This window comes from Myotis myotis, unplaced genomic scaffold, assembly GCF_014108235.1.
Source record: "Myotis myotis isolate mMyoMyo1 unplaced genomic scaffold, mMyoMyo1.p scaffold_m19_p_20, whole genome shotgun sequence".
NCBI classification, from domain to species: Eukaryota; Metazoa; Chordata; class Mammalia; order Chiroptera; family Vespertilionidae; genus Myotis; species Myotis myotis.
The window spans coordinates 11,056,144-11,081,232 of record NW_023416325.1 but is presented as its reverse complement, the minus strand read 5'-3'; the positions used below and the strand labels follow the sequence as shown (position 1 = coordinate 11,081,232).

The 25,089-nt window shown below is 47.1% G+C and overlaps 3 protein-coding genes across 3 annotated transcripts; 2 read left to right on the top strand and 1 right to left on the bottom strand.

The window, feature by feature from the left end:
* Positions 1 to 9,805: 9,805 nt before the first annotated feature.
* On the top strand, positions 9,806 to 12,473 carry PATE1 (prostate and testis expressed 1). Its single transcript, XM_036354398.1, has 4 exons — positions 9,806 to 9,857; positions 10,979 to 11,029; positions 11,257 to 11,373; positions 12,340 to 12,473. The coding sequence occupies exons 1-4, from the start codon at positions 9,806 to 9,808 to the stop codon at positions 12,471 to 12,473; spliced, it is 354 nt and encodes a 117-aa protein (XP_036210291.1).
* Positions 12,474 to 13,971: 1,498 nt separating this feature from the next.
* PATE2 (prostate and testis expressed 2) lies at positions 13,972 to 15,500 on the bottom strand. The gene is made up of 3 exons (XM_036354397.1): positions 15,449 to 15,500; positions 14,649 to 14,777; positions 13,972 to 14,260 (listed from the first exon to the last, which is right to left on the bottom strand). The coding sequence occupies exons 1-3, from the start codon at positions 15,498 to 15,500 to the stop codon at positions 14,124 to 14,126; spliced, it is 318 nt and encodes a 105-aa protein (XP_036210290.1). The 3' UTR covers positions 13,972 to 14,123.
* A 5,009-nt stretch (positions 15,501 to 20,509) lies between these two features.
* PATE3 (prostate and testis expressed 3) lies at positions 20,510 to 23,270 on the top strand. Its single transcript, XM_036354396.1, has 3 exons — positions 20,510 to 20,558; positions 22,501 to 22,623; positions 23,146 to 23,270. Exons 1-3 carry the CDS (start codon positions 20,510 to 20,512, stop codon positions 23,268 to 23,270), a joined length of 297 nt encoding a protein of 98 aa, XP_036210289.1.
* Positions 23,271 to 25,089: the final 1,819 nt, after the last annotated feature.

The following is a 25,089-nucleotide window of genomic DNA, read 5'->3' as shown; positions in this document are numbered from 1 at the left end:
TTTGGTATTAAGGTAATGCTGGGTCCATAAAATGAGTTAGGATACACTAACTCCTCCTCAATGTTCTGGAAGACTTTTTTGAGAATTTGTGTTATTCATTTTTTGTTTGTTTGGTTTATTTTTGTTTGTTTGTTTTTTGTCTTTTGAGAGAGAGAGAGAGAGAGAGAGAGAGAGAGAGAGAGAGAGAGAGAAAGGAACGGGGGGGAGAGAAACATTGATGTGAGAGTGAAACATCCATTGGCTGCCTCCTACACACCCTCTACCAGGGATCGAGCCTGCAACCCAGGCATGTGCCCTGACTGGGAATTGAACTGGCAACCTTTCAGAGTACAAGATAAACCATACTAGCCAGGGCAGTGTTATTCCTTTCTGAACTGTTCAATAGCATTCACCAGTAAAGCATCTGAACTTTCCTTGTGAGAAGGTTAATATCTTGAAAAGTGTATTTCTTTCTTCTTGAGTGTCCTTCGGTAGTTGGAGTCCTTAACAATAATAAGCACCATGGGAGTGTGTTAATGCGAGGACGGAAGATCATGTGTTTGCCAGACTGATGGGTGCCAGAGGGGCGGGGGGTTGGACATCTAGGTGAAGGGATTGAGAAGTACAGATTAGTAGTTACAGAATAGTCCTGAGGATGTAAAGTTCAGCATAGGGAATATAGTCAATAATATTGTAATGACTATGTATGGTGTCAGGTGGGTATTGGAAATATTGGGGGGAACATTTTATAAAGTATACTAGAGGCCCGGTACACAGATTCGTGCATCAGTGGGGTCCCTCGTCCTGGCCTGTGGGGATCGGGCCGAAACTGGCTCTCTGACATCCCCTGAGGGGGTCCTGGATTGTGAGAGGGTGCAGACCAGGCTTAGGGACCCCACTGGTGCATGATCAGGGCTGGGGAGGGACCATAGGAGGGCTCCAGGGCGTGTTGGCCTGTCTGGCCTAGTCCCGATTGGCTGGACCCCAGCAGCAAGCTAACCTACTGGTCAGAGCGTCTGCCCCCTGGTGATCAGTGCATGTCATAGCGACTAATAGAATGGTCGAACAAATGGTCGGACACTTAGCATTTTATTATATAGGATGATTTATTATATAGGCTTTTATTATATAGGATGATTGTCTAACCACTAGGCTGTAGACCTGAAACTCATACAAAATAATATTGAATGTAAACTGCAATTGAAAAAAATTAACATCTCAAAAAAAGATAGTGTGTTTGCAGTGTTTCTAACAGAGCAGGTGCTTAGAAAATATATAGTCATTATTATTGTTATCTTCTGAAGAGAAAAAGAACAGTCTCTGACTAAGACAAAAAAGGTCTCTAGATTCATTTCACTCAAAAATCTATGCTATAGTCCTAGCTGGTGTTGCTCAGTGGTTAGAGTGTCAGCCCAAGGACCGAAGGGTGGCAGGTTCTATTCCAATCAAGGGCACGCACCTCGGTTGCAGGCTGGATCCCAGCCCAGTCAGAGCTCTTGCAGGAGGCAACCAATCCATGTGTCTCTTTCACATCAGTGCTTCCCTCTCTGTCCCCCTCCCTTCCACGATCTCTAAAAATCAATGCAGAAATATCCTCAGGTGAGGAATAACAACAAAACAAACCTGTCCCATAAAATGACAGGAATTCAAAAGCCCCAAATACTAACACTTTGGAAGAATAAAAGCATCAACGTTGCACCCCAGGGGCTTTTCATTGCACCCCTTTCCTCTTTTAGCGATTATAATCTTTAAGCAGCCAGCAATCATTTCTTCTCAGGGTGACTCTACAGCTCACATATGGATAAAGAAAAGTCAGTTAAGTCGCTTCCACAGCTCAAGGGAACAGTGGGTGGCTGATCCTGCCCTCCCTCCGTGGCTCACGTGGCTCACGGGAGGAGCTGTCGCTGAAAGTCGGTACCTACATTCCGGTGGAGACTGGCAGTGGTGCTGCTGTGGCCAGATAGGCCCTCCGATGTAAGCAGGGGGGCGAGTCACCTGCTCCCATCCCACGTCCTCTAGGCCTGGGTGGCCGGGTGGTTGATTCCTCAGTTCGTTCTGATGCAGGTCTTTTGAGGAAAACTCGGAGACCTTGACCCCAGACTGTTTCCTCCTGGGGCATCCGTCTACCCACTTTTTAGGTTTTGAAATGGAGGCGGGGAAAGGTTAAATGATTTGCCAGGGTCACAGTGCGAGGCGGCAGAACGGAGATTTCCACTTGGGCCACTAGCTATTTAAAATGTACACCATGGCGATTCGATATACATTGTGACATTTGTACAACTACAAAACGAGTATCTTTAAAAGCGGATTATGACACGACCTCTCCCCCACCCCCAATCTAGTTAGTTAACACACCCGCCATCTCACATTGCACTACATAAAATAAGGCAGACAGAGAAAGATAAATAAAAACAGCAGCAGCAGCAGCAGCAAGAGTAAAACTCATAGAAACAGAGAATAGAAAAGTGCTTGCCAGAGACGGGGGTGAAGGGAATAGGAAGAGGTTGGTGTAAGGGCACAGACGCTCAGCTGTAAGATGGATACAGTCTGGGACTCGAATGTACAGCGTGGTGACCACAGTTGGTAACAGGGTCTTGTAGAATTGAAATGTTGGCCATTTCCTCACCTTTGAAGTTATAGAGACCTGGCACTCCAGCGAACCCAAGCAGGGGGTCCTCATCCCAGCGCCTTCGGACATACCTGGCCGACTTGGGGGAGAAACTTTTTTGGGGATGAGGGGGGGTGTGGAGGTATTACAAGAACCTCACTTTCTTATTCTATGGGTGAGCATACATCTTCAGAAAATTTCTAAGACGTGGAGAGGAGGCTATGTCCTCTTTCTCACCTGGCCTTTTCAACACTTTGGCTCATGTTAAGTCTTTGAAATGATAAGAGCTGTGCTTTTTCCCCCTTGGGTATGTTCATATCTGCTAAACGCACGGACACCCTTTCACGTGTCCGCCACCCACCTCTGAACGGCACCTGGAGCTCCACGCTGCCTTGTTCTAATTAGTGCTCCTTGTTCCTTTCTCACCTGACTAAGCCCTTCACCCTTCATCTGCTGCCCACCTGGACCTTGATGATCAGAAACGAGCTCAGCTCAAGGCCCCAAGAAGATGATGTTCTGTTCCCCTAGGGCAGTGGTCGGCAAACTCATTAGTCAACAGAGCCAAATATCAACGGTACAACGATTGAAATTTCTTTTGAGAGCCAAATTTTTTACACTTAAACTATATAGGCAGGTACATTGTTATTAACTTAATTAGGGGACTCCTAAGGCTTAGGAAGAGCCACACTCAAGGGGCCAAAGAGCCACAGTTTGCCGACCACGGCCCTAACCCTATGGGCTGACCCCAGGTTTCTCGGAACTGCACCCATAGCGTTAGTGCTCCTACCTCCTTGAGAACAGAGACCCAACACTGTAGGTCATGACCAGTGGTGCATTTCTCTTGGGCCTCCTCCTCCTCTCTCTCTCTCTCTCTCTTTTAAAATATATTTTTATTGATTTCAGGGAGAGGAAGGAAGAGGGGGAGAGAGGGATAGAAACATCAATGGTGAAAGAGAATCATTGATCAGCTGCCTCCTGCATGCCCCACACTGGGGATCAAGACCGCAACCCGGGCATGTGCCCTGCTCAGGAGTCGAACAGTAACCTCCGGGTTCATAGGTCGACTCTTAACCACTGAGCCACGCCGGCCTGGCTTTTTAGGTTTCCTTGAATCTCTGAGATGATGTTTTTCACTGATGCTGGATAGTTCTCAGCTCTCATAGTCATCTAATGGAATGCTATAGAGAAAAAAAGCAAGCTTAATACGAAAACATGGATAATTTATAAAATGCGGACTGTTTGACTCCATTTATATTGATATTCAAAACCAAGCAAAAATATGGTGTGATAAGGCTATAAAACTATACATTTCGTAAGAGAAAGGATCATGTTCCCACCAGATGAGGCAACTAGGTGAGGAGACCGTGGTTAGGAAGGAGGACCTGCCGTGGGGGAGTTTTCTGTGGCCCCGGCAACACTCAATTCCTGACCCGGTCATAGTTACATGTACACGTTAACACAATTTCAGATGTGCATTCGTGTTCTGTGCTCTTTCTTGGTATGTATGTTAGTTTCCACCAATATAAAAATCCCACAGCTATACACACACAGGAAATAACACGGGGAATCTGCTTCAGTGAACTGGTCAGGGACAGTCTCTCTGAATACAGAGAGATGATTATTTTTATAATTATGACAGATGTAAGATTATTTTTATAACTATGGCCTATGTAATATCGCTTTTATAATGATGATATATGTAAGATTATTTTTATAATTATGACAGATGTAAGATTATTTTTATAATTATGGCCTATGTAAGATTGCTTTTATAATGATGATATATGTAAGATTATTTTTATAATGATAACATATGTAAAAACATGCCATAAACTCGCAGTACAGCGGGCTATGTGCCACGGTGGGAGCGCTGGCAGTTTGCAAAGAGGTCTCTGAGCAAGGCCTTCATGTACCATGAATTCACGTTGGAGAGGAGAAGGGGAGTCCCGAATTCTATAGTATAGATTTCTTAGTGAAATTAACCTGGAGACTTTTTTTTCTGTCTTAGTCAGAGACTGTTCTTTTTCTCTTCAGAAGGTAACAATAATAATGACTATATTTTTCTAAGCACCTGCTCTGCTAGAAACACTGCAAATACATTATCTTTTTCTTTTGAGATGTTCATTTTTTTCAATTCAATATTATTTTGTATGAGTTTTAGGTCTACAGTATAGTGGTTAGACAATCATATACTTTATAAAATGTCCCCCCCCCCCGATATTTCCAATACCCACCTGGCACCAGACATAGTTATTACAATATTATTGACTATATTCCCTACGCTGAACTTTACATCTCCATGACTATTCTGTAACTACCAGTCTGTACTTCTCAATCCCTTCACCCAGCCCCCAACCCCTCTCCCTTCTGGCACCCACCAGTCTGGCAAACACATGATCTTCTGTCCACACATAAACACACTCACCTGGTGCTTATTAATATTAAGGACTCCAACCACCGAAGGACACTCAAGATGAAAGAAATACGCTTTTCAAGTTATTAACTTTGTAGTTGAAAACCTCACAAGGAAAGCTCAGATGGCTTTACAGGTGAACTCTATTGAACAGTTCAGAAAGGCATAACACTGGCCTGGCCAGTATGGTTCAGTGGTTGGACATCCTCCTCTACACCAAAAGGTCTCTGGTCCAGTTCCTGGTCAGGGCACATGCCCGGGTTGTGGGCTCAATCCCCAGTGTGAGACATGCAGAAGGCAGCTGATCAATGGGTTGCTATCATCATTTATTTTTTATTTCTCTCCTACTCTCTTCTTCTCTGAAATAAATTTAAATTTAAAAAAAAGTAAAGAAAGGAATAACACTAAGTCTCAAAAAAACTCTTCCAGAAAATTGAGGTCACTGGTGGGAGGAGTTCTGCTGGAGATAGCTGGCTGTGCCGGCGGCATATTGAACGCACAGAACATTTTATTTGTGATGTAAGCTGTAACAGGACCAGTGGCTAAGCTGTTGGCTGCTCATTCTCCCTTGAATCCTAGACCTCCCTCCCTAGTCACTGCAATGGCCATGCAACCCTCTCCAGACCTCAGAACCGCAGGGAGGCGCTGTCTAGGGAACTGGGGGTGTTTTGAACAAGCCTGAGATTCCCAGAAAACCCTCAGGGGTGGCGAGTCTCAGGGTAGACAAGGACGCACACAGGCTCCCAGAGACACTTCTCTTCTGTTCTTTATTGGCTCTGCACGTGTTGTCTGAAAAGCTTCTGTTTTCACAGCCTTCGCGAAGGTAGAACTTCTCTGCTTTCAACGCTCCCCAGTCGCCCAGAGCTGTGCTCCTCCCTCGCCCGAGGGAAAGAGGCTGCTCTGCTCTGCTCTGTTCTTTCAAACCCTGATGGAGAAGAGACTGTTCTTTCTGCTGGATCACTGGCCTATGTCCTGTGGGTACTGGGACAAGCCAGGGGCCTGAGGCTAGCGGTGCCCATGAGGCCAGTGACTGTGCTTCTTCATCCCGTTGACTCGCCTCATCACGTGTGGGATCTGCCACAGCTGAGAGCTCTGTCCCCCAATCCTGTACTCACACCAGCCCCATTAACCTCTTCAGAAAGGTCCTTATGTGGAACTATCCGGATTAGCAATAAATTTCAGGATATTTGGCTAAATTCCCTGTGGAGAGTCCATCTGTCTCCTTTAAAAGTAATAACTAGAGCCCTAATTGGTTTGGCTCAGTGGATAGAGCGTCGGTCTGCGGACTCAAGGGTCCCAGGTTCGATCTCACTCAAGGGCATGTACCTTGATTGGGGGTGTGCAGGAGGCGGCTGATTGATGTTTCTCTCTCATCAATGTTTCTAACTCTCTATCCCTCTCCCTTCCTCTCTGTAAGAAAATCAATAAAATATATATTTTTAAAAGGTAATAACTAGAAAGCAAATCTCCATTCAAGAAATGTCATTTTTAGTATTTTGCCTAACATCGGAAATGCAAAGCAAAAATCCTAGCCCTGATCTAACAGCTTCTAATCTCACACATATGGACGCCACTGGAGACCTCCCTGGTCACTCTGAGTTTAAATAAACCCTGGCCTCACTTCCGGTCTAATTGTACCTGTGGAACACTGTGATGGGGAGAGGGGCATCCAGATAAAGGGGTCGTGCAGGTCTAAAGCAATCCTGAACACTTTTAAGTCATGGGTCTGAAATTAATGACATAAAAATAATTATTATGGGGTGAGCTAAGAAAAAGGATTAGAGGCACTGAGAGAAGGAACAGAGTGGGCCCAGTAAGAAAGTCGGGAGTATCGGCCCGCGTGGCTCAGTGGTTGAGCATCAACCTATGAACCAGGTTCAATTCCCGGTCGGGGCACATGCCCGGGTAGCGGTCTCGATCCCCAGTATGGGGCGCGCAGGAGGCGGCTGATCAATGATTCTCTCTCACCATTGATGTTTCTACCTCTCTCTCCCTTTCCCTTCCACTCTGAAATCAATAATAAAAATATATTTTAAAAAAAAGGGAAAATCAGGTATTTTGAGATATTAAGGCTGGGAGTATGTGAGGAGATTTTAGGAGAAAAGTAAGCCAGTGGAATGGGTTCATTAAGCAAAAAATCCAGGTGGGTCAGGAAAGCAGGAGAGAGGTCTGTTCTTTAGGAGAAGTGGCATAATTGCATCAGAGGAGTGTAATTAGTGAGGAGACGGTCCTGGCAGGTGCAGAAGGAGAGCCTGTCCGCCTTTCTGGTGGCTGCCATTGGCGAAAGAAATAAGGATGGAAGGAAAGAGGGAAGATCTCAAATTGTGGAAGAGAGGAATATAGAGAAGCAGAGAAGACATGAAATGTCAGGGCGATAAGACGAGCTAATGACTGTGCACAAGACAAAAATCAGTCATGCCATCTGTGTGTGTGTGTGTGTGTGTGTGTGTGTGTGTGTGTGTGTGATGCACAGATACTTGATGGTGCTATTTCACAGCTTCACCCAGGTTCTAGTTCATGGGTTTACCTCTCTTCCTCCTTCTTCCCTTGATGGAAGAGCTGGTGTGCTCTTTGGTATGCAGTGGTAACTTCCAGTATGTCATGGCGAAAATCTCCTCGATGCATCACTCTTGTCCCCTGCCTCATCAGCCCACATCTGGCTGAGACCACAGCCCCCTTTGCTGTAGACCTACATTGTGCCCTAGGGCAGTGGTCGGCAAAGCGCGGCTCGCGAGCCACATGCGGCTCTTTGGCCCCTTGAGTGTGGCTCTTCCACAAAATACCACGTGCGGGCGCGCATACAGTGCGACTGAAACTTCGTGGCCCATGCGCAGAAGTTGGTTTTCTGCCTGGGCGAGTCTATTTTGAAGAAGTGGCATTAGAAGAAGTGGGAGTGTCGGGCAACCGGAGACGAGGTGCAGGCGGGCCGCGGGATACACAGCAGGAGAGGCGCATGCGATTCATGCAGGAGTTGAGTGAGCCAGTCAGTCAGCAGTCTCATGGTGCAGTGGTTAGTGCTAGTCAAGTCCACAAATCGCGCACGGGTGACAAAAGTACCTACTCAAAGCATAAAGTTACCTGTATTTTTCCAACCAGCTGCAAATCCTACAGGTATTTTTGTCATCAATTTAAGAATTGTAATTCTTTTGTGTTGGTGGCTTTATTATTATAAAATGAAACATTTTTTTAGGTGCCCTGTTTGAAATGGCTACAAAGAAGAAGCAAAGAAAAACGGAAGACGAAAACCATGAATTTAAAGTTGAATGTACCTACCTATATAGCTTAAGCTTAAAAAATTTGGCTCCCAAAAGAAATTTCAATTGTTGTACTGTTGATATTTGGCTCTGTTGACTAATGAGTTTGCCAACCACTGTCCTAGTGCAATCTGCTTCCTTCCAGGTGCTGTTTCTCCCCCTATATGGCTTTGCCCGAAGCATGTACACAGACCCTACCCTCAATTCCTTGCAAATAACATCAGGGACTAAGCTGAGATTTCCATTATGGTTTGTTGAAGGCATGGGAATAACTGAGGGAAGCTAACAGAAAACATAGAATAAGATCTTGGCTATGGCTGTTCTTGGAATCCACTGGCTCGGTCCCTCCATGGGACCTTTACATTCAGCCACCTACCTACCTGGACGCTTAGTCCCTCTCGAGTTCAGGGAAAACCCACTAATACCCGGCCTGACAGCCAGGGGGAAGGGCCAGCTGACCTCCCTCCAGGAGAAGTAATCCCAAACTTCTCTCTGCTAACAAAAGTCTACGTCTCACCCTGGTTGGTGTGGGTCAGTGGTTAGAGCATTTGCCCATACACTGAAGAGTCACGGGTTCGATTCCTGGTCAAGGGCATGTACCTGGGTTTCGGGTTTGACCGCCGACCGTGGTTGGGGCAGGAGCAGGAGGCAACCAATAATGGATGTGTCTCTCTCACATCTCTGTCTCTATCCTTCTTCTTCTTCCGCCATCCTTTCCGGTCTTTCTAAAAATTAATGGGAAAAATCCCCTTGGGTGAGGATTAACATACAAAAAATCTAAGTCTCAACTCCCAGACTGGGAAGCAGTTTCCTCCTGGACTCTCATCTCCTACCCTAGGGTTTGCTTCATTCCGGGATGACTGACAGTGGGGGACCACTCCCCTCGGGAGAATCCTCTGTCGGGGCCTCTGAGCCTAACCTTCCCTTTCTCTTCCCCAGTCCCTAGAGCAGCGGTTCTCAACCTGTGGGTCGCGACCCCTTTGGGGGTTGAACGACCCTTTCACAGGGGTCGCCTAAGACCATCCTGCATATCATATATTTACATTATGATTCATAACAGTAGCAACATGACAGTTATGAAGTAGCAACAAAAATAATTTTATGGTTGGGTCACAACATGAGGAACTGTATTTAAAGGGCCAGAAGGTTGAGAACCACTGCCCTAGAGGCATTGGCCGTTCTGCCTTCCAGTTATCTGCATGCATGCTCTCCTTGCTTTAATGAGCACCTTGGTGAGGATGTCTGAGTCCTACCTGCCCAGCCCTGATCCACCCTGTACTCTCCACCGTGTGGAATAAAGAAAAGGTCGTAGAACATGACATGGGACATCCTGAGTGGCAGGACTGAAATAAATCAGGGCCAGGATGTGTCTAGCCAGTCCCTCTCCCGAAATGTGCTGAAAGGGAAATGACTGGTCCCTAGAAGCAGGAGAGTCTCTGAAGGACTTCCACAGTGTCCCCGCCCCTAGCCCTTCCTGGGGAAGCCCCACCTGGCAGGTGTATAAATAGGCACCTCAGCTCCTGCCCTAAGCTACTCCTCTCTCCCTCCACAATGGACAGGCCCCTCCTGTGGGGACTCCCTGTGCTGCTCTGCTGCTTCAGAGGTGAGCCCCAGGGGTGACGGTTGGAGAGACGTGTGGAGGGTCCTGGAATAGGTCAGGGTTCCCACCACCGAGGTCCTCTTAGGGGAGCCCTGGGGCACCAGAAACTGCCATTCTAATGCCATGCCTTCCACCTCAGGGCATCATGTCCCTGGGATCTCACCAAAGCCATAGCTTCTGTCCGTGCCTCCCCCACTCCCCCCAGGAAAAAATTGACGGGTTATAAGGAATTGAGAGAATTTTCACAGAAGCTGGGAGGTGGGACTTGTTAAAACAAGGTCTGCAGAGAATGTATCTCTCTTCCCCCAACAGTACTATCTGGGTCATTTATGAACAGAGAATATGCAGGTGAGTAGAAATGGATCAATAGTGGGGGAGGGGGAAGGTTAGAGGAGGGAGGAGATGAGAGGGGCAGGGCAGGCCTTGGGGATGGAAAGGAACCAGAGATAGACCCAGACTTTGAACACCCAGCAACCTATTCCCGCAGGAGGGGGCTGGGGTGGGAGCTGGTTTTAGGTTTGACCTCCTGACATGAACAGCAGCTGACAAGGCTTAGGGCGAGTTAATAAAGGACACGAACGAGGGAAAGTGGAAAGGGAGACGTTGCAGGCACTAGGGGGCCAAATCCAAAGAGTAACTACGTAATGGCTATCAGATGCTTTAGCCATTCTTCAGTGGGGAGTTGAAGAATGACCCCAAACCCAGGAGAGATGCAGAGCCAGGATCCCTCGGGGAGGTTGCAATCGTTACTATGGTTGCAACAGGTGAGCTCTGTTGACTTCCCTATCGTCAGCTTCCAGACAACACGTGGGTAAAAGCCACATAGGGTGGGTTAAAAAGAAGAGAGTGAGGTTTAAAAAAAAAGAAAAAAAAGAAGTGTATTTCCCTGTCTCCCCCTGGTCTGCGCTGCGTCCTAGAAGAACGGGGAGGGGAGTCTGAGAGGCCCCGTACAGGTGAAGAGCATTCAAGTGGGGAAGGAGCGCGAAGGGGTCGTGAGATAGGTGGCCAGGCTCCGGAGGGACAGACATGGCCTAAGGTGGCTCCAGGTTAGAGGGAGGATGGACCCCGGGCACGGCAAGGATGAAAAGGGCAGGTTTGCGTCACGCTCCATTTCTCGTTGCCAGCGCAGGCACTCTACGAGCAGCACCTCTATATTGATAAAAGCAAACTTTTTGGTGAGTACGAGGACCTGAGCTGGTGGTCTCAGCCTTCGCTTTGCTCCTCTTTTTGTGTCTTTCCCCTCCCGTATTTGTCAGACTAAGGCTCCTGAGACCATAGACCCCACAGCCTGTCTTGGCCTTAACCTCTGCCGAATCCCAGCCTGAAAGGGGAGGTGGGTCCTCCCAGGGCCTGCGAGACCTGCTCTCCCTTCCCCTTCCCTCCTCTCTGGTCCAAATGACAGACTCTGTCCAGTGCAAGATGTGCCACATCAGGTTCCCAGGGCAGAGATGCTCCAGAGGCAGGGGGATCTGTCATGCCACGCCGGACGAGGCTTGCACAGTTGGGAGGATTGCTAAAAGTAAGTTGTGGGTAGGGCAGGGGGGGGGGGGGGCAAGCTTTTTGACTCGAGGGCCACAATGGGTTCTTAAACTGGACCGGAGGGCCGGAACAAAAGCATGGATGGAGTGTTTGTGTGAACTAATATAAATTCAAAGTAAACATCATTACATAAAAGGGTACGGTCTTTTTTTTTTTTTTTTTTTTTAGTTTTATTCATTTCAAACGAGCCAGATCTGGCCCGCGGGCCATAGTTTGCCCACGGCTGGGGTAGGCGGAAGGAAAGAGGGGGAAGGAAGCAGACAGGGAGGTGTCAGCCAGAGGAAAGAGGCGGGCTCCTTTCACTCCTGGCGATCTCAGCTCTGAGTGGCTGGTACCTCCACCCCCATCATATGGCAGAATGAAACTAGATGAGGGTGACCATGAAGGAAGGGGTGGGTCTGTAGCTAGAGAGCCAGTATTTCCAGAAGCCCGAAGAGAGCAGGGGAGAGGCAACTGGCTGGAGAGCAGCTGGGCCTGGGGCGGGGAGGGCAGCTCCGTGTCTTTGTCTCTGCCTGCAAGTCCTCCTGGGTGGTTTTCAGCTGTGGAGACCGAGGAGCTGCAAGCAGCAGTAGCGACTGGCTCAAATAGCCCTCAATGGGTACGACTAAGCATCATGACTTCACCGATCGCCTACCCTTCGTGCTAAGCGATCCCTGGGCATTTATAGCTCTTACTTAAACCAGTGCCGATTCTCGACGGAAGCGTCCGCTTTGGCAGCCCCAGGATTGCTGCTGGCATTGTTTCTCCACCCCCAGCCCTTTCTCCCAACTCCTCTCCCATGGCCTTTCGTCTGGGAAGCCTCCAACCAGCAGCACCTTCCAGTTCTCCCCATTTGAATAGCGCAGCCGTACACTACGACCCTAGGCCGCTTTCCTCTGCCAGGGTGGTCTGGACAGAAGTTTCTGGGTAGGCGCCTCTGTGCTGATGTTTCTCCTCCCCTCTGCAGGTGACGGTACTCCGTGGTTGACCTTCATGGGCTGCCTGAAGAACTGTGCGAACGTGAACAACATCAGGTGGAGCATCTACCTGGTAGAGTTCCGGTGCTGCAGGAGTTTTGACTTTTGTAATGAACTCATCTAAAATAGCTGGCCCTTCTGTGGTTCCACCTCTCGGTGACATTGTTGCCACGGCCCCTTCAGAATCCTTTCCTAAATAAACACATTTCAGGTTGCAAAACACATGGCTCTGTCTTCTTCATGGGTAAGAAAAAGCCCTCTCCTTTTTTAAATTAAAAAATATGTATTTTTATTGATTTCGGAGAGGAAGGGAGAGGGAGAGAGAGAGAGATAGAAACATCAATGATGAGAGAGAATCATTGATTGGCTGCCTCCTGTACGCGCCCCCCACTGGGGATCGAGCCCACAACCTGGGCATGTGCCCTTGCCTGGAATCAAACCTGGGACCCTTCCAGTCCACAGGCACTCTATCTACTGAGCCAAACCGGCTAGGGCAAGGTCTCTATTCTCAATTCAATCCCTACATGGCTACCTGATTCCCTGGCTAGGTAGGGCCATCATAACTGCACTCACACCAAATTGTCTCTCAAATCTTAGTGTCCACAAACTGAAACGCCCTTAAAAATGTTCCTTGATGCTTTCTCCCTATGCCTGCCCAGGTGTTCTAGCTTGATTCCTGCTCCCCCCACCTTCCGCCCCCCCCCCCACCACCTCACCCCACCACCTCACCCCACCACCACCACCTCACCCCACCACCACCACCTCACCCCCCCCCCCACCACCACTACCACCTCACCCCCCCACCCGCACCCACCACCACCACCTCACCCCACCACCACCACCTCACCCCACCACCACCACCTCACCCCACCCCACCACCCACCACCACCACCTCACCCCCCACCACCACCTCACCCCCCCCACCACCGCACCACCACCCACGCACCCCCCCCCCACCACCACCGCACCCCACCACCACCACCTCACCCCACCCACCACCTACCTCACCACACACTCACCCCCACCTCACCACCTCACCACACCACTCACCCCCCCACCACACACCCTCACCCCACCACCACCACACTCACCACACTCACCACCACCTAAACCACCACCACCACCTCACCCCACCACCACCACCTCACCCCACCACCACCACCACCCCACCACCACCACCTCACCCCCCCACCACCACCTCACCACCACCACCTCACCCCCACCACCACCTCACCCCCCACCACCACCACCACCTCACCCCCCCACCACCACCACCTCACCCCACCACCACCACCTCACCCCCCCACCACCACCTCACCACCACCACCTCACCCCACCACCACCACCTCACCCCCCCACCACCACCTCACCCCACCACCACCACCACCACCACCTCACCCCACCACCACCACCTCACCCCACCCCACCACCACCACCTCACCCCACCACCACCACCTCACCCCACCCCACCACCACCACCTCACCACCTCACCCCCCCACCAAAGAGCTCTGTACCAGAGAAAGATGTGGCTCACGTTGCCAGCACATTGGGCAGCTAGGGTTAGTCCTCTTTTATCCCCATTAGACACTTCAGAATGAATGAGACTCAGCTACCCTCCTCTGTGTCTTCTTACGACTGCTTCTCCTTTCACTATCAGCTGGCTTTCTCACTCTCTGCCATTGTTAGAAGAGGAGAGAAAAATAAGGTCTGCGGGGAGGAAGTAAAGGGAATGGGGAGTTGAACAATGACCCCAAACCCAGGAGAGAGGCAGAGCTAGGATCCCTGGGGGAGGTTGCAATAGTTACTATGGTTGCAACAGATGAGTTCTGTCCTCTTCTCAAAACCCAAGAAGTTGACGTCCTCACAGTTGGTCATGCATGACAGTATTGAATAATAGTATATACTCTGCCCTGAGGAGGTGAAAGAGAGGGAATGCCATTGTAATGACTATGTTTCCTCCCACCGTATTCCTAGGAACCACCTCTCTTCAGAGCCTCACTAATTTTTCCCTGAGCCCAGATGAGCCACAAAGCTGAGTCTACTAACTGCTGACCCAGATCATGGATTTCATTCCCTAACCAATAAGGCACATCAGCTGCTTCTTCACTCACTGCTGTCTTCAGGAAAACCAGTAATGGATGTGTCTAGGTGCCCCAGGGGCATTTGTCATCCCCTCTAGAGGACCACCCCTTCCTTCCCCAGCCCATTCTCTCACACCCTCTGAGTGAGGGCAAAAGAACAGCGAGTGTCCAAGGGGGGGAGGTGGGTCTTTCTCAGTCACACTGCACCCCACACTACCTTTTTTTGTGAGGATGTAAACGTTCTCGATGGCACAGGACTGCTGGAACTTCAGGTTGCAGGAGTCCATGGTGTCATAGCATAACCCAAGATGAAATTTCTTACATTTATAACATAGTACAGAAGGCTCTGCCAGACACAGAAAGGGGTGTTTAAACAGAATGTACTCAGCAGAGGGTTCTCCACACTGGGGGGCTTCTCTACAGGAATGTACTGTTGCCTCATGGCTCCTACTCTTCCTCAGGCCATCGAATCCTTCAATAATCTCCGTGGAAGCTAACATGTACAGACATACATCAAATGTTGCGTATGATTTCAAAAGGTCAGAGTCCCTATAACATTTATCTATGCACCCACCCCAAAGATTTAGCCCCTTGTCAAGTCAAAATCTAGATGGCTTTTGTCCAGTAAGGAGGAAAAGGGAGTAACAAAGGGGATTTTAGTCTCCTTACGGAAAGGAATAGACTAAATTGGTCTGGAATGGACTAAATTGGTCTGGGAGAAGAGAAAAATCCTAGGACTCTATAATAAGAATGTTTTCTAGCCCTCTCTGCAGATGGAGGGGAGGTTTACTTCTAAACACGTCACAAAAGACCCGTTTACCAAGGACTTCAGACTAGGCACGGTCGTACCTACGAGATACCTCTGGAGGGCACCTGTGAAAAGAAGAAAAGTATTCCTTGAAATAATTTCACATAAATCTGCCCAAGTCCCAAAGCCAATTCTGGAAATTTCTCCTCCCCCAGTGTCTGCCCATCTCCTAAGCAACAACCAGCTGCCCCTCTGTCTCCAGGACTTACCATTATTGGTGCAGATCAGAGAGACCAGGCCCAGCAAAAACAGAGCGAACATCCTTGGGCTTGGGTCGTGTGCACTTTCCTGAGGAACGTGCTGGTTAATCTCCTCCAGTGATCTGTCCTTGGGCACTTCTTCTAAATTATAGAATCATAAAAATTCCGGGACAGACAGTACCTCGATGTTCCCAGAACAAAACCACCCACTGGAGTCTCACTACCCCTAAGGCATCTAGTTTAAAATTCTCTTCAACAATGAGCCAACATCTATAATAATAAAAGCATAGTATGCTAATTAGGCTGGATAGCTGAATGACTTTCCGGACAAAGCTGTGACGAATTTCATGCATCGGGCCTCTAGTATACATTGAGCTATGCAATAAAGTCAAATTTCTCCTTCACATTCTAACCTTTCAAATATATCAAGACAGGATTTGGACATCTTAGTTCCTTTTAGCTATTTTCACTAACCTAGTTGCTCTCTGTAGAATAATCGCAGAACTTTTTTTGTCTCACCTAATAAGCTCAGGATTCCAGGTGTAGTCTGAATGTGAGGGAGCATTGGGGTGCCCCTTCTGTGGTGTAGGGAAGGGAGAGATCAGGGAAAAGGTAAGCCAAGGTGAAATTTGTCTGGTTTACTTTCAGGCGATTGATTTTGTAATTAAATAACTACAAAATACAGACCAAATGACAATATCACAGGAAGAGAAGATCAGCGAACTAAGACACAAGTTAGTGGTCTCACAGACATTAGAGCCTTGTTTTAGGGACCACAGGTACATCAAGCAAGGCTGTTTATGGGGGCTGAGATGAGGGACACTCCAATTTGACTGTCTAACCAGGGAAGGTTTCCCTGAAAAAGAAGTGGTTGGACAGGACTTTTTGGGCTATCAATGTGCTAGCTAAAATAGGTGAGTAGGGCCCTGGCTGATGTGGCTCAGTTGGTTGGGTGTGGTCCCATGCACCAAAAGGTCTCCAGATCGATTCCAGACAGGGCACATGCCTGGGCTATGGGCTCAATCCCCTGTAGGGGGCATACAGGAGGCAGCCGATGGATGTTTCTCTCTCACATTGTTGTTTCTCTCTCTCTCTCTCTCTCTCTCTCTCTCTCTCTCTCTCTCTCTCTCTCTCTCTTTAAAATCAATCAAAACTTTTTTTTTTTTTTTTAAGAAGTGAGTAGGGACAGGCACCCAAAAGAACAGCATATGTCAAAGTACGGAGCTGGCAAAAGACCTGACACACTGTGATGGGTTGCAGTGATATGGGTAAGCAGGAAACCAGGGCACAAAGGTGCATGTTGTTGGAGGTGATGGCATGTGGTAAAAAAAGGGGGGACCATGCACTGGTCTTGCTGCTGGGTTTACTGTGTCCTGATCGCGTAGGATGAAATTTCTCACTACCTGACTGTACGTATCTATTTGGTGGCTTGACTCCTCTACTAGAACAAAGCAGGGGCTTGGTTTTATTTACCATGGCACTCCCAGCATCCGGAAGCTCCCCACAGAGGAGACACCCCATAAATACTGTATTTGTGGAACAAGTGAATAATGATTGTTCCACATCCTCTCATGCATCCTTCCAGCCCATTTTTCACGTAGCAACCAGGTTATCAGATTGATTTGGGGGGAACTAAAATAAGGATGTAAAAATGAAGCTCTTTCTACCTTCCAGCTAGAGTCCTGAGATAGTAGGTGGCATGCATTTTGACACTTCAAAGTGAAGCGTTGTGCTGCTTAGGAAGTTTACAAAGGCAATCGTGAAAACCAGTTGGACTGTCCTGGGCCTTTTGGCCATCTTGGTTTTGGTATGGTGTCACAATTATGAACATGCCAAATATTATTATACCATATAGTCTAAATTAGTGCAGTTTTTGGAGGCCAATTATAACTCAATAAAGCTATGAAAAAATTTTTAAAATAAAATGTAATGTAGTTTTACATCCTCAGTGAAGAACAGATAGACATTGGGTGCCTCTAAATATGATACAAAGAAGAACACAATAGCACCCAGGTAGTACTTCAGCCCAGAATGGATCATCTAAATCTAATCGTGAGGAATTATCAAACACCCCCCAAATGAATGATGAATGCTGCATTTTAAAAGAGGGAGGACTGTTTAATATATATATATATCACATCACGAAAGACAAGGACAGGCTGTAGAAATATTCCAGTTTAAAGGAAGCTGAAGAGACAAGACCGCCCAGCTGGTGTGGCTCAGTGGTTGAGCGTCGACCTATGTACCAGGAAGTCAAGGTTCAATTCCTGGTCAGGGCACATGCCTAGGTTGTGGGCTCGATCCCCAGCAGGGGATCCCCAAGCAGGAGGCAGCTGATCAATGATTCTCTCTCATCATTGATGTTTCTATCTCTCTCTCCCACTCCCTTCCTCTCTGAAATCAATAAAAGCATATTAAAAAAGAAGAAAAAAAAGAAATGTGCCAACGTTTTCAAACCGAGCTTTCTTTTTAGAAACTCAGATTAGGAGGTTGCTCATCTGTGGTATCACCAAGATCTCAGCCCCCATCCTGATGCCAAGAGGGACCGTGAACACAAGGACACAATGTTCTGCTTTCATCTCCCCAGAGCAGGGCGAGCGGCATCTGTGCTGAGTGGCCGCTTCTTCCCATGGGAGTGCATTCATCTGGGCGCTGTGCCCCACTGACTCTATCAGTTATGGAGACTGGAATCAGGTGAGATGGACACCTTCACCCGTTCACTTCCGCACTCAGTCACCGTATGTTCAGCTCACCGCCGTGTGCGAAGCAGGGTGCTAGGTCAAAATAACAGCATTGGTACCCATCCTCATGACGTACGTCATAGAGCTATAGAATGTTAAAGTTGTAAATGATCCTAAAAACGCTCGAAATCCCACTTCGTAGATAAGTGGCTTGGTAGAGACACCAGGAGTTGCATTGCCGTCAGCCACAGGTCTCCAGACTCCGAGGAAAATGCTATTTCTATTGTACCACATTGCCTCTCCTAACAGGTTCTAATACCTATTCTCCCCTACTCCATGCTAACTGGAGAACAACATTGTTTTTAAGAGGAACTTTGATGGATGAGTTACTGTGGGAGAATGCAGAGCAGGTCAAAGGATCCCAGTGCCTGGGTGGAGTTGCAAAATTCCATAATCCCCCCTGGAAATAATCCAGCAGAAAAGAGATTCAAAACTCAATGAGCCTTTCAGAAAGCATCTGCCATAGGGAGCCTTGAAGGAAGAAGAATAGAAACTGTGTAAACACTTCCTTGGCTATGGTTCTAGTCCAGTGGTTCTCAACCTGTGGGTCGCGACCCCTTTGGGGGTCGAGCGACCCTTTCACAGGGGTCGCCTAAGACCATCGGAAAACACATATATAATTACATATTGTTTTTGTGATTAACCACGATGCTTTAATTATGTTCAATTTGTAACAATGAAATTGGGGTCACCACAACATGAGGAACTGTATTAAAGGGTCGAGGCATTAGGAAGGTTGAGAACCACTGTTCTAGAGTCATTGTCTTTAAACAGACAAAGCAGAGAAAACAAGTAACAAAAGAAATGCCCTGATAACCTTATAGACCCAAGCACCAAAGTCTCACTGGTTTGCCTTCTTGCTAATCCTTTGGAAAGTCCTGAAACATTCCATCCAGTTTGTAACATCCTCACCAGAAATATGGCAGATTGGAGAAAAGACTTCACAATCTTTCTCTTCATTCTAGAATCCATTTTTTCCCCCAGACCCAATTCCCTCATATCGAAAGCCTATCTGGCTCTCGTCCCAAGCAAGGATGATTGTAAATTTGGGGGCATTTGAGCTCAGACCTTATTTCATGTAATCTCTGCCTGATGTCTCAAAATGTCAGACTTGATACGTTTTATTGAACATATTGTTCCTACAACTAAAGAGCATGTCATTGAATTAGTTCAGTATGGAAGATTCTTGGGATCTCTCGCCAAAGTCCCATCAGCTCGCTGACTGACAGGCTTAGCTTTAGAATGTCAGGGCTGGCCATTGTTTTCCACTGCTTGATCCCTGGTTAACCTTAACTGAGTTAACTTTCTTTTTTTAAATATATTTTATTGATTTTTTTTTTTTCAGAGAGGAAGGGAGAGGGATAGAGAGTTAGAAACATCAATGAGAGAGAAACATCAATCAGCTGCCTCCTGCACACCTCCTACTGGGGATGTGCCCGCAACCAAGGTACATGCCCTTGACCGGAATCGAACCTGGGACCTTTCAGTCTGCAGGCTGATGCTCTATCCACTGAGCCAAACCAGTAGGGCAACTGAGTTAACTTTCATAAAGATAGATACCTACATCATGGACAAAACTGGCCAGATTCACAATATACATTTGCTTAAGTTCAAGTTGTATCATTCTAGGGGGGGTTTGACAGCCCTACAAATTTCACAGTTCCTGGCCAGGGAGCATGGATTTCTGGGAAGGTGAAGGAATTCTGGGCTGAGAATCACAAGTTCTAGGTTGAAGACCCAATTTGGTCATAGATGATACATCTTTTCATCTGATGTTCCTGTTTTTCACCCGCAAGGTAAGGAGCTGGGTGAGCTCGTCTGAGTTATTCATGCCTCTGCTCACATACATGGAAGTGTGTCTGGCACATAAAGCGCTCAGAAAATGTTTGTTGAATGTATGAATAAATCTCCAAGAGGCAGGGAATCGAGAGACCGGATATGGTCTCTAACCTAGAAAGTCTTGCTTTGAGGACTGGCACTATCAGTCACTGGATATGTGGCCTTGGGTCAGATACTAACCTTGGTTCATTTTCCTCCTGTGGGAAATCAGGACAAAAATTATAACATTGTAACTATAATGCTAATAATAATGACTATGATGGTTATATGAAAAAACAAAGTTGGTTTTAGTGGAAACCCCAGCACTTATCAATGATCATTATTCTTTGCTGTGGGGTGGAGAAAAAATGAAGTTTCGCTCCCCATGGAAACCTTGTGTGATTGGTTCCCTTCTGCATGAATGATCCCTGCCCTGAGATGAAGGAAGTTTCCTCGCCGTAGCCTGGGGACCTGGCCTGGCAGCCCCTGGCTTCTTTCCTCCCGCGTCAGGATGGACAAACACTTCTTGTTGGTCTTCTCCCTCTTCTGCTGCATTGCGGGTGAGTCACACACCTGAGGAGTGGGCTCCAGAGATGGGACTTAGGAAGCCACCCCACCTCTGTAACAGATATCCACGCAGGGCTGAGCCTTGAGCTTATTTATGAAGGAGAGGAGCTTAGCCTTCAAAACTCCCTTTGCTTCCAAGTTTCTGAGCATTTCTTTTTTAAAAATAGAATTTTAACTGATTTCAGAGAGAGAGAGAAGCAGAGAGAGAGAGAGAGAGAGAGAGAGAGAGAGAGAGAGAGAGAGAGAGAGAGAGAGAGACATCAATGATGAGAGGGAATCATTGATCAGCTGCCTCTTGCACATCCCCCGCTGGATTGAGTCTGCAACCCTGGCATGTGCCCTGATCAGGAATCAAACCGTGACCTCCTGGTTCATAGGTCGACGCTCAACCCCTGAGCCATGCCGGCTGGGCATAACTTTCTGAGCTTTTCAACGTTCTGCCATTCCCCATCAGGGACTCAAAACTCAACGGCTGCCCCTTCACACGGCTTCCTCTCTCTTTCCCTACTGTTCCCCATAATCCAAAATCCTAACAAGAGCTTCCTTGGGACATCCTTGCCATTTACAAGGGCATCCCTTATTAGGAGAGCAAATGCTGGGTGCTCTGGTATCAGCGAGATGAAAAAATATGGTTCAGTCACCGTCTTAAATTCTTTGTACTTTTGATTGCTCATCTGAGAAATGGGGGAAATACGCACTCACCAGGCTTTTGTGAGAATTAAATCAGATACAAGTTGAGAGAACATGGCCCAAATGAGATGCTCAATAAATACTACTTTCTTTTCTCATGGAGGTGTCCCAGGGAGAGGTGTTTTAAAAATTAACCTGTATTTGGTTAACTCACCCCACAAAGTATCCCCTAAAGCAGAGGTTCTCAACCTGTGGGTCGCGACCCCTTTGGGGGTCGAACGACCCTTTCACAGGGGTCGCCTCAGACTATCAGAAAACACATATAATTACATATTGTTTTGTGATTAACCACTATGCTTTAATTCTGTTCAATTTGCAACAATGAAAATACATCCTGCATATCAGATATTTACATGACGATTCATAACAGTAGCAACATTACAGTTATGAAGTAGCAACGAAAACAATTTTATGGCTGGGGGTCACCACAACATGAGGAACTGTATTAAAGGGTCGCGGCATTAGGAAGGTTGAGGACCACTGCCGTAAAGTGTCACTGACTATGCTAAAATTCATGAAACCTTCCCAAAGATTCAGTTTGAATTTCAAAATAACAGAGTATCTCACCTAACCATACCTAAGCAGCGGATGTCAGAAATCCCAGCACAGGAGCACTAGCTGGGGTGAACTGTCTTAAAGTGTTCAGCCTCATGAACGCGCTCCTGTCTATCGGCAGTGCTGTGAAACAGGCCAGGCCAGCAGGAATCAAACCTTTTTTTTTTTTTTTTTAAATCCTCACTGGATGAATGAGGATATTTTTTCCGTTGGTTTTTAGAGAGAGTGGAAAGGAAGTGGGGGAGGGTAGAGAGAAACATCAACATGAGAGAGACACATCGATTGGTTGCCTCCCACTCGCACCCCCACCATGGTTGGGGATTAAGCATGCCTTTGACTACGGGTGGAAACTGAGGCATCTTTGGTCCTCGGGTCAATGCTCTAACCACTGAGGAAAACTGGCCAGGGAAAACCATTTTTAAGCTGGAAAAGGCAATGCTACGTAGGCACATCTTTGCTCAGTTACCCAGGTTAGATTGCTTACGTTGGGGCCAGAATCCTTTTATTCTCCTAACAGCATTTGCTCGGAGATGTGGAGTTGAGAGCTCAGTTTAATACCTGGTACCACCCGCTCTTCATCCACCTCCCCTAGCCTGTGCAACCCCTGCCTGTTCCCCCAGACCTACAGATATCTAGCTCCTTCTAAGTCCATGCCTCCCCTTGGCCTCACACCGGCTCTGTACTCTCCAGTAGTGACACCGCTGAAGTGCATAACGTGCCACCTTCACATGGGATCCGATCGTTGTAGAAGAGGCTTTGGTGTTTGTCTTGCTCAGAAGAGTGAGACATGCATGCTCTTAAATATCTACAAGAGTAAGTTGGAGGGCCGGGGTGGGGGGGTGCTGTGAGATTCCTAGAACATTCTTAGGAGAGTACTTCAGCAGCTGTATATCTCAGACTAAGGCCAAGCTAAAAGAGGAACCAAAATGCAGACGCACCTAGCTGGGGTCCCAGTGCACACAGAGATGATGGTTTGGGACAATGAGACAGGAGGAAGAAGATGGCGATTCTATATTCCCAATAAAACTGACCAAACTCACTCCAACTCTGAAGACACTGAAGCACTAGTTGCTAATCTTTTAGGGAAAGAGGAAAGAAGCAGCTTTACAAAGAGCTGAGAGTCATCAGGGAGCTCAGGCAACAACCCCATCAAGGGCCAGTGACTTCTACACCACCTGCCCCCAGGGCCTCTGGGGAAGTGTGTGCTGGGAAGCCATCCCTAACCAGACCCTGATGCCCAATTACGTTTTCACAGACTGGGCTAGTGCCAGGCTTGACTTGTCTTCTGAGAGCTTAGATCACTGGCTAATTTTCTATGTTCCTTCTTTATTGCAGAATATGAGCTCCAGTTATCATATATGGTGTGTCAGAAATTCTGCAGAGACTTGATGTTTAATCACAACAATCTGACTTACATTCATCACTGCTGCAAGTCTGATTATTGTAACATGAATCACTAAGATATTTGCCATCCTGAGGCCTCGCTATAGAATGTTATTGATGTTTCTCCCTCTTCATACTTTGCCTATCCATGTTTCCTGCTTGGTCCATCCTAGAAGTAGCCCAGCTCTCGTTAATTCATGCCATTCTTCCCAGTGTCTCCAGCTTTTATGGATTTTTTTTCTGCTATCTATGAGACATTCCATTTTACATACTAAGTGGTTATTGTATCTGCAAAGGCAATTGGTAACTGAATATTAATTTTATGTCTCATTACTTTAATAAATCCTCTTATTACTAATATTAGTTTTTCTATTGATTCATTTGGTTTCATCAGGTACATACCCTTTAATTTGCAAAATAACATAGTTTTGACTCTCCCTTTCAAGTGTTAAGTCCTTTAATTGCTTTATTTTGTCTAACTGCATTGGCTAATCTTTTAAAAAAATTTATTGACTTTATTGGGGTGACGTTGGTTAATAAAATTATATAGGTTTCAAGAGTACAATTCTATAATACATGATCTATATGTTATACTAGAGGCCCAGTGCATGACATTTGTACACTTGGGGGCGGTCAGGGGCGGGGGGAGTCCCCTCAGCCTGGCCTGAGCCCTTTAGCAGGCAGGGAGCCCTCAGGGGATGTCCGACTGACAGCTTTAGCGAGCAGAGCCTCTGCTGTCACCGCTTCTGCGCTTGCCAGCCATCAGCCCAGCTTGTGGCTGAGAGGCATTCCTCCTGTGGGAGCCCACTGATGACCAGGGCACAGCTCCTGCATTGAACGTCTTCCCCCTGGTGGTCAGTGTGCATCATAGCGACTGGTTGTTCCGCTGTTTGGTCGATTTGCATATTACCCTTTTATTATATAGGATTGTGTGCTTACCACCCAAAGTCAAGTCTTCATTCATCATCATTTATCAACCTTTACCCTCTTCTAACCCCCCTCCTTTTCTCTGATAACATCATACTGTTGTCTGTGCCTATGAATTTTTGTGTTTTTTTGGCTTAATCCTTGCACTGTTTTTACCTTAGTCTTCCAACCTCTCTACCCTCTGAGCTGTCAGTTTGTTCTCTGTATCTATGAGTCTGTTTCTATTTTGTTTGTTTATTTTGTTCATTAGCTTCCACATATAAGTGAAAATCATATGGTACTCGGCTTATTTCACTTAGTATAATATTATCCAGGCCCATCCATGCTGTCATAAAGGGTAAGATTTCCTTCTTTTTTATAGCTGAGTAGTCTTCTACTGTGTAACTGTACCACAGCTGTTTATTTTAATCTCTCCCGAAGATATGTTTATTGATTTTAGAGAGGGAGGGAGGGAGAGGGAAAAACATTATGTGAAAGAGCAACATTGACTGGTTGCCTCTCATACATGTCCCGACTGGGGATCAAACCCACAACCCAGGTATGTTCCGTGACTAGGAATCGAACCCACAACCTTTCAGTGTAGAGGAGGATGCTTCAAACAACTGAGCCACACTGGCCAGGGCTGTACCACACCTGTTTTATCCACTTATCCACTTGGGCTGCTTCCACTTATCCACTTATCCATCTGGGCTTTTCTCCACATCCTCGCTAAAGATTGTTGTTTGTTGATTTATTGATGATAGCCATTCTGACGGGTGTGAGGTGATATCTCTTTGTGGTTTCAATTGTCATTTCTCCGATGATTAGTGACATTGAGCATCTTTTCATATGTCTATTGACCATCTGTATATCCTCTTTGGAGAAGTGTCTATTTTATATTCAGAGGTAAACAAGGTAGTGGTCACCATAGTTACAATGTTCTTGTGAGCTTCACTTGTTTTGGCAGCACTTGCTGCACCTCCCACAGTC

Bases quoted from the DNA above. Each gene is read 5' to 3' on its own strand.
- PATE1 (XM_036354398.1), top strand. From the start codon at position 9,806: ATGGACAGGCCCCTCCTGTGGGGACTCCCTGTGCTGCTCTGCTGCTTC. The intron at 9,858-10,978 runs GTGAGCCCCAGG...TCTCGTTGCCAG, and splicing joins GCTGCTCTGCTGCTTCAGAG to CGCAGGCACTCTACGAGCAG. The intron at 11,030-11,256 runs GTGAGTACGAGG...TCCAAATGACAG, and splicing joins TGATAAAAGCAAACTTTTTG to ACTCTGTCCAGTGCAAGATG.
- PATE2 (XM_036354397.1), bottom strand. From the start codon at position 15,500: ATGTTCGCTCTGTTTTTGCTGGGCCTGGTCTCTCTGATCTGCACCAAT. The intron at 14,778-15,448 runs GTAAGTCCTGGA...TGTGTCTGGCAG, and splicing joins TCTGATCTGCACCAATAATG to AGCCTTCTGTACTATGTTAT. The intron at 14,261-14,648 runs GTAGTGTGGGGT...TCACCTCCTCAG, and splicing joins TTACATCCTCACAAAAAAAG to GGCAGAGTATATACTATTAT.
- PATE3 (XM_036354396.1), top strand. From the start codon at position 20,510: ATGGACAAACACTTCTTGTTGGTCTTCTCCCTCTTCTGCTGCATTGCG. The intron at 20,559-22,500 runs GTGAGTCACACA...TGTACTCTCCAG, and splicing joins CCTCTTCTGCTGCATTGCGG to TAGTGACACCGCTGAAGTGC. The intron at 22,624-23,145 runs GTAAGTTGGAGG...TCTTTATTGCAG, and splicing joins GCTCTTAAATATCTACAAGA to AATATGAGCTCCAGTTATCA.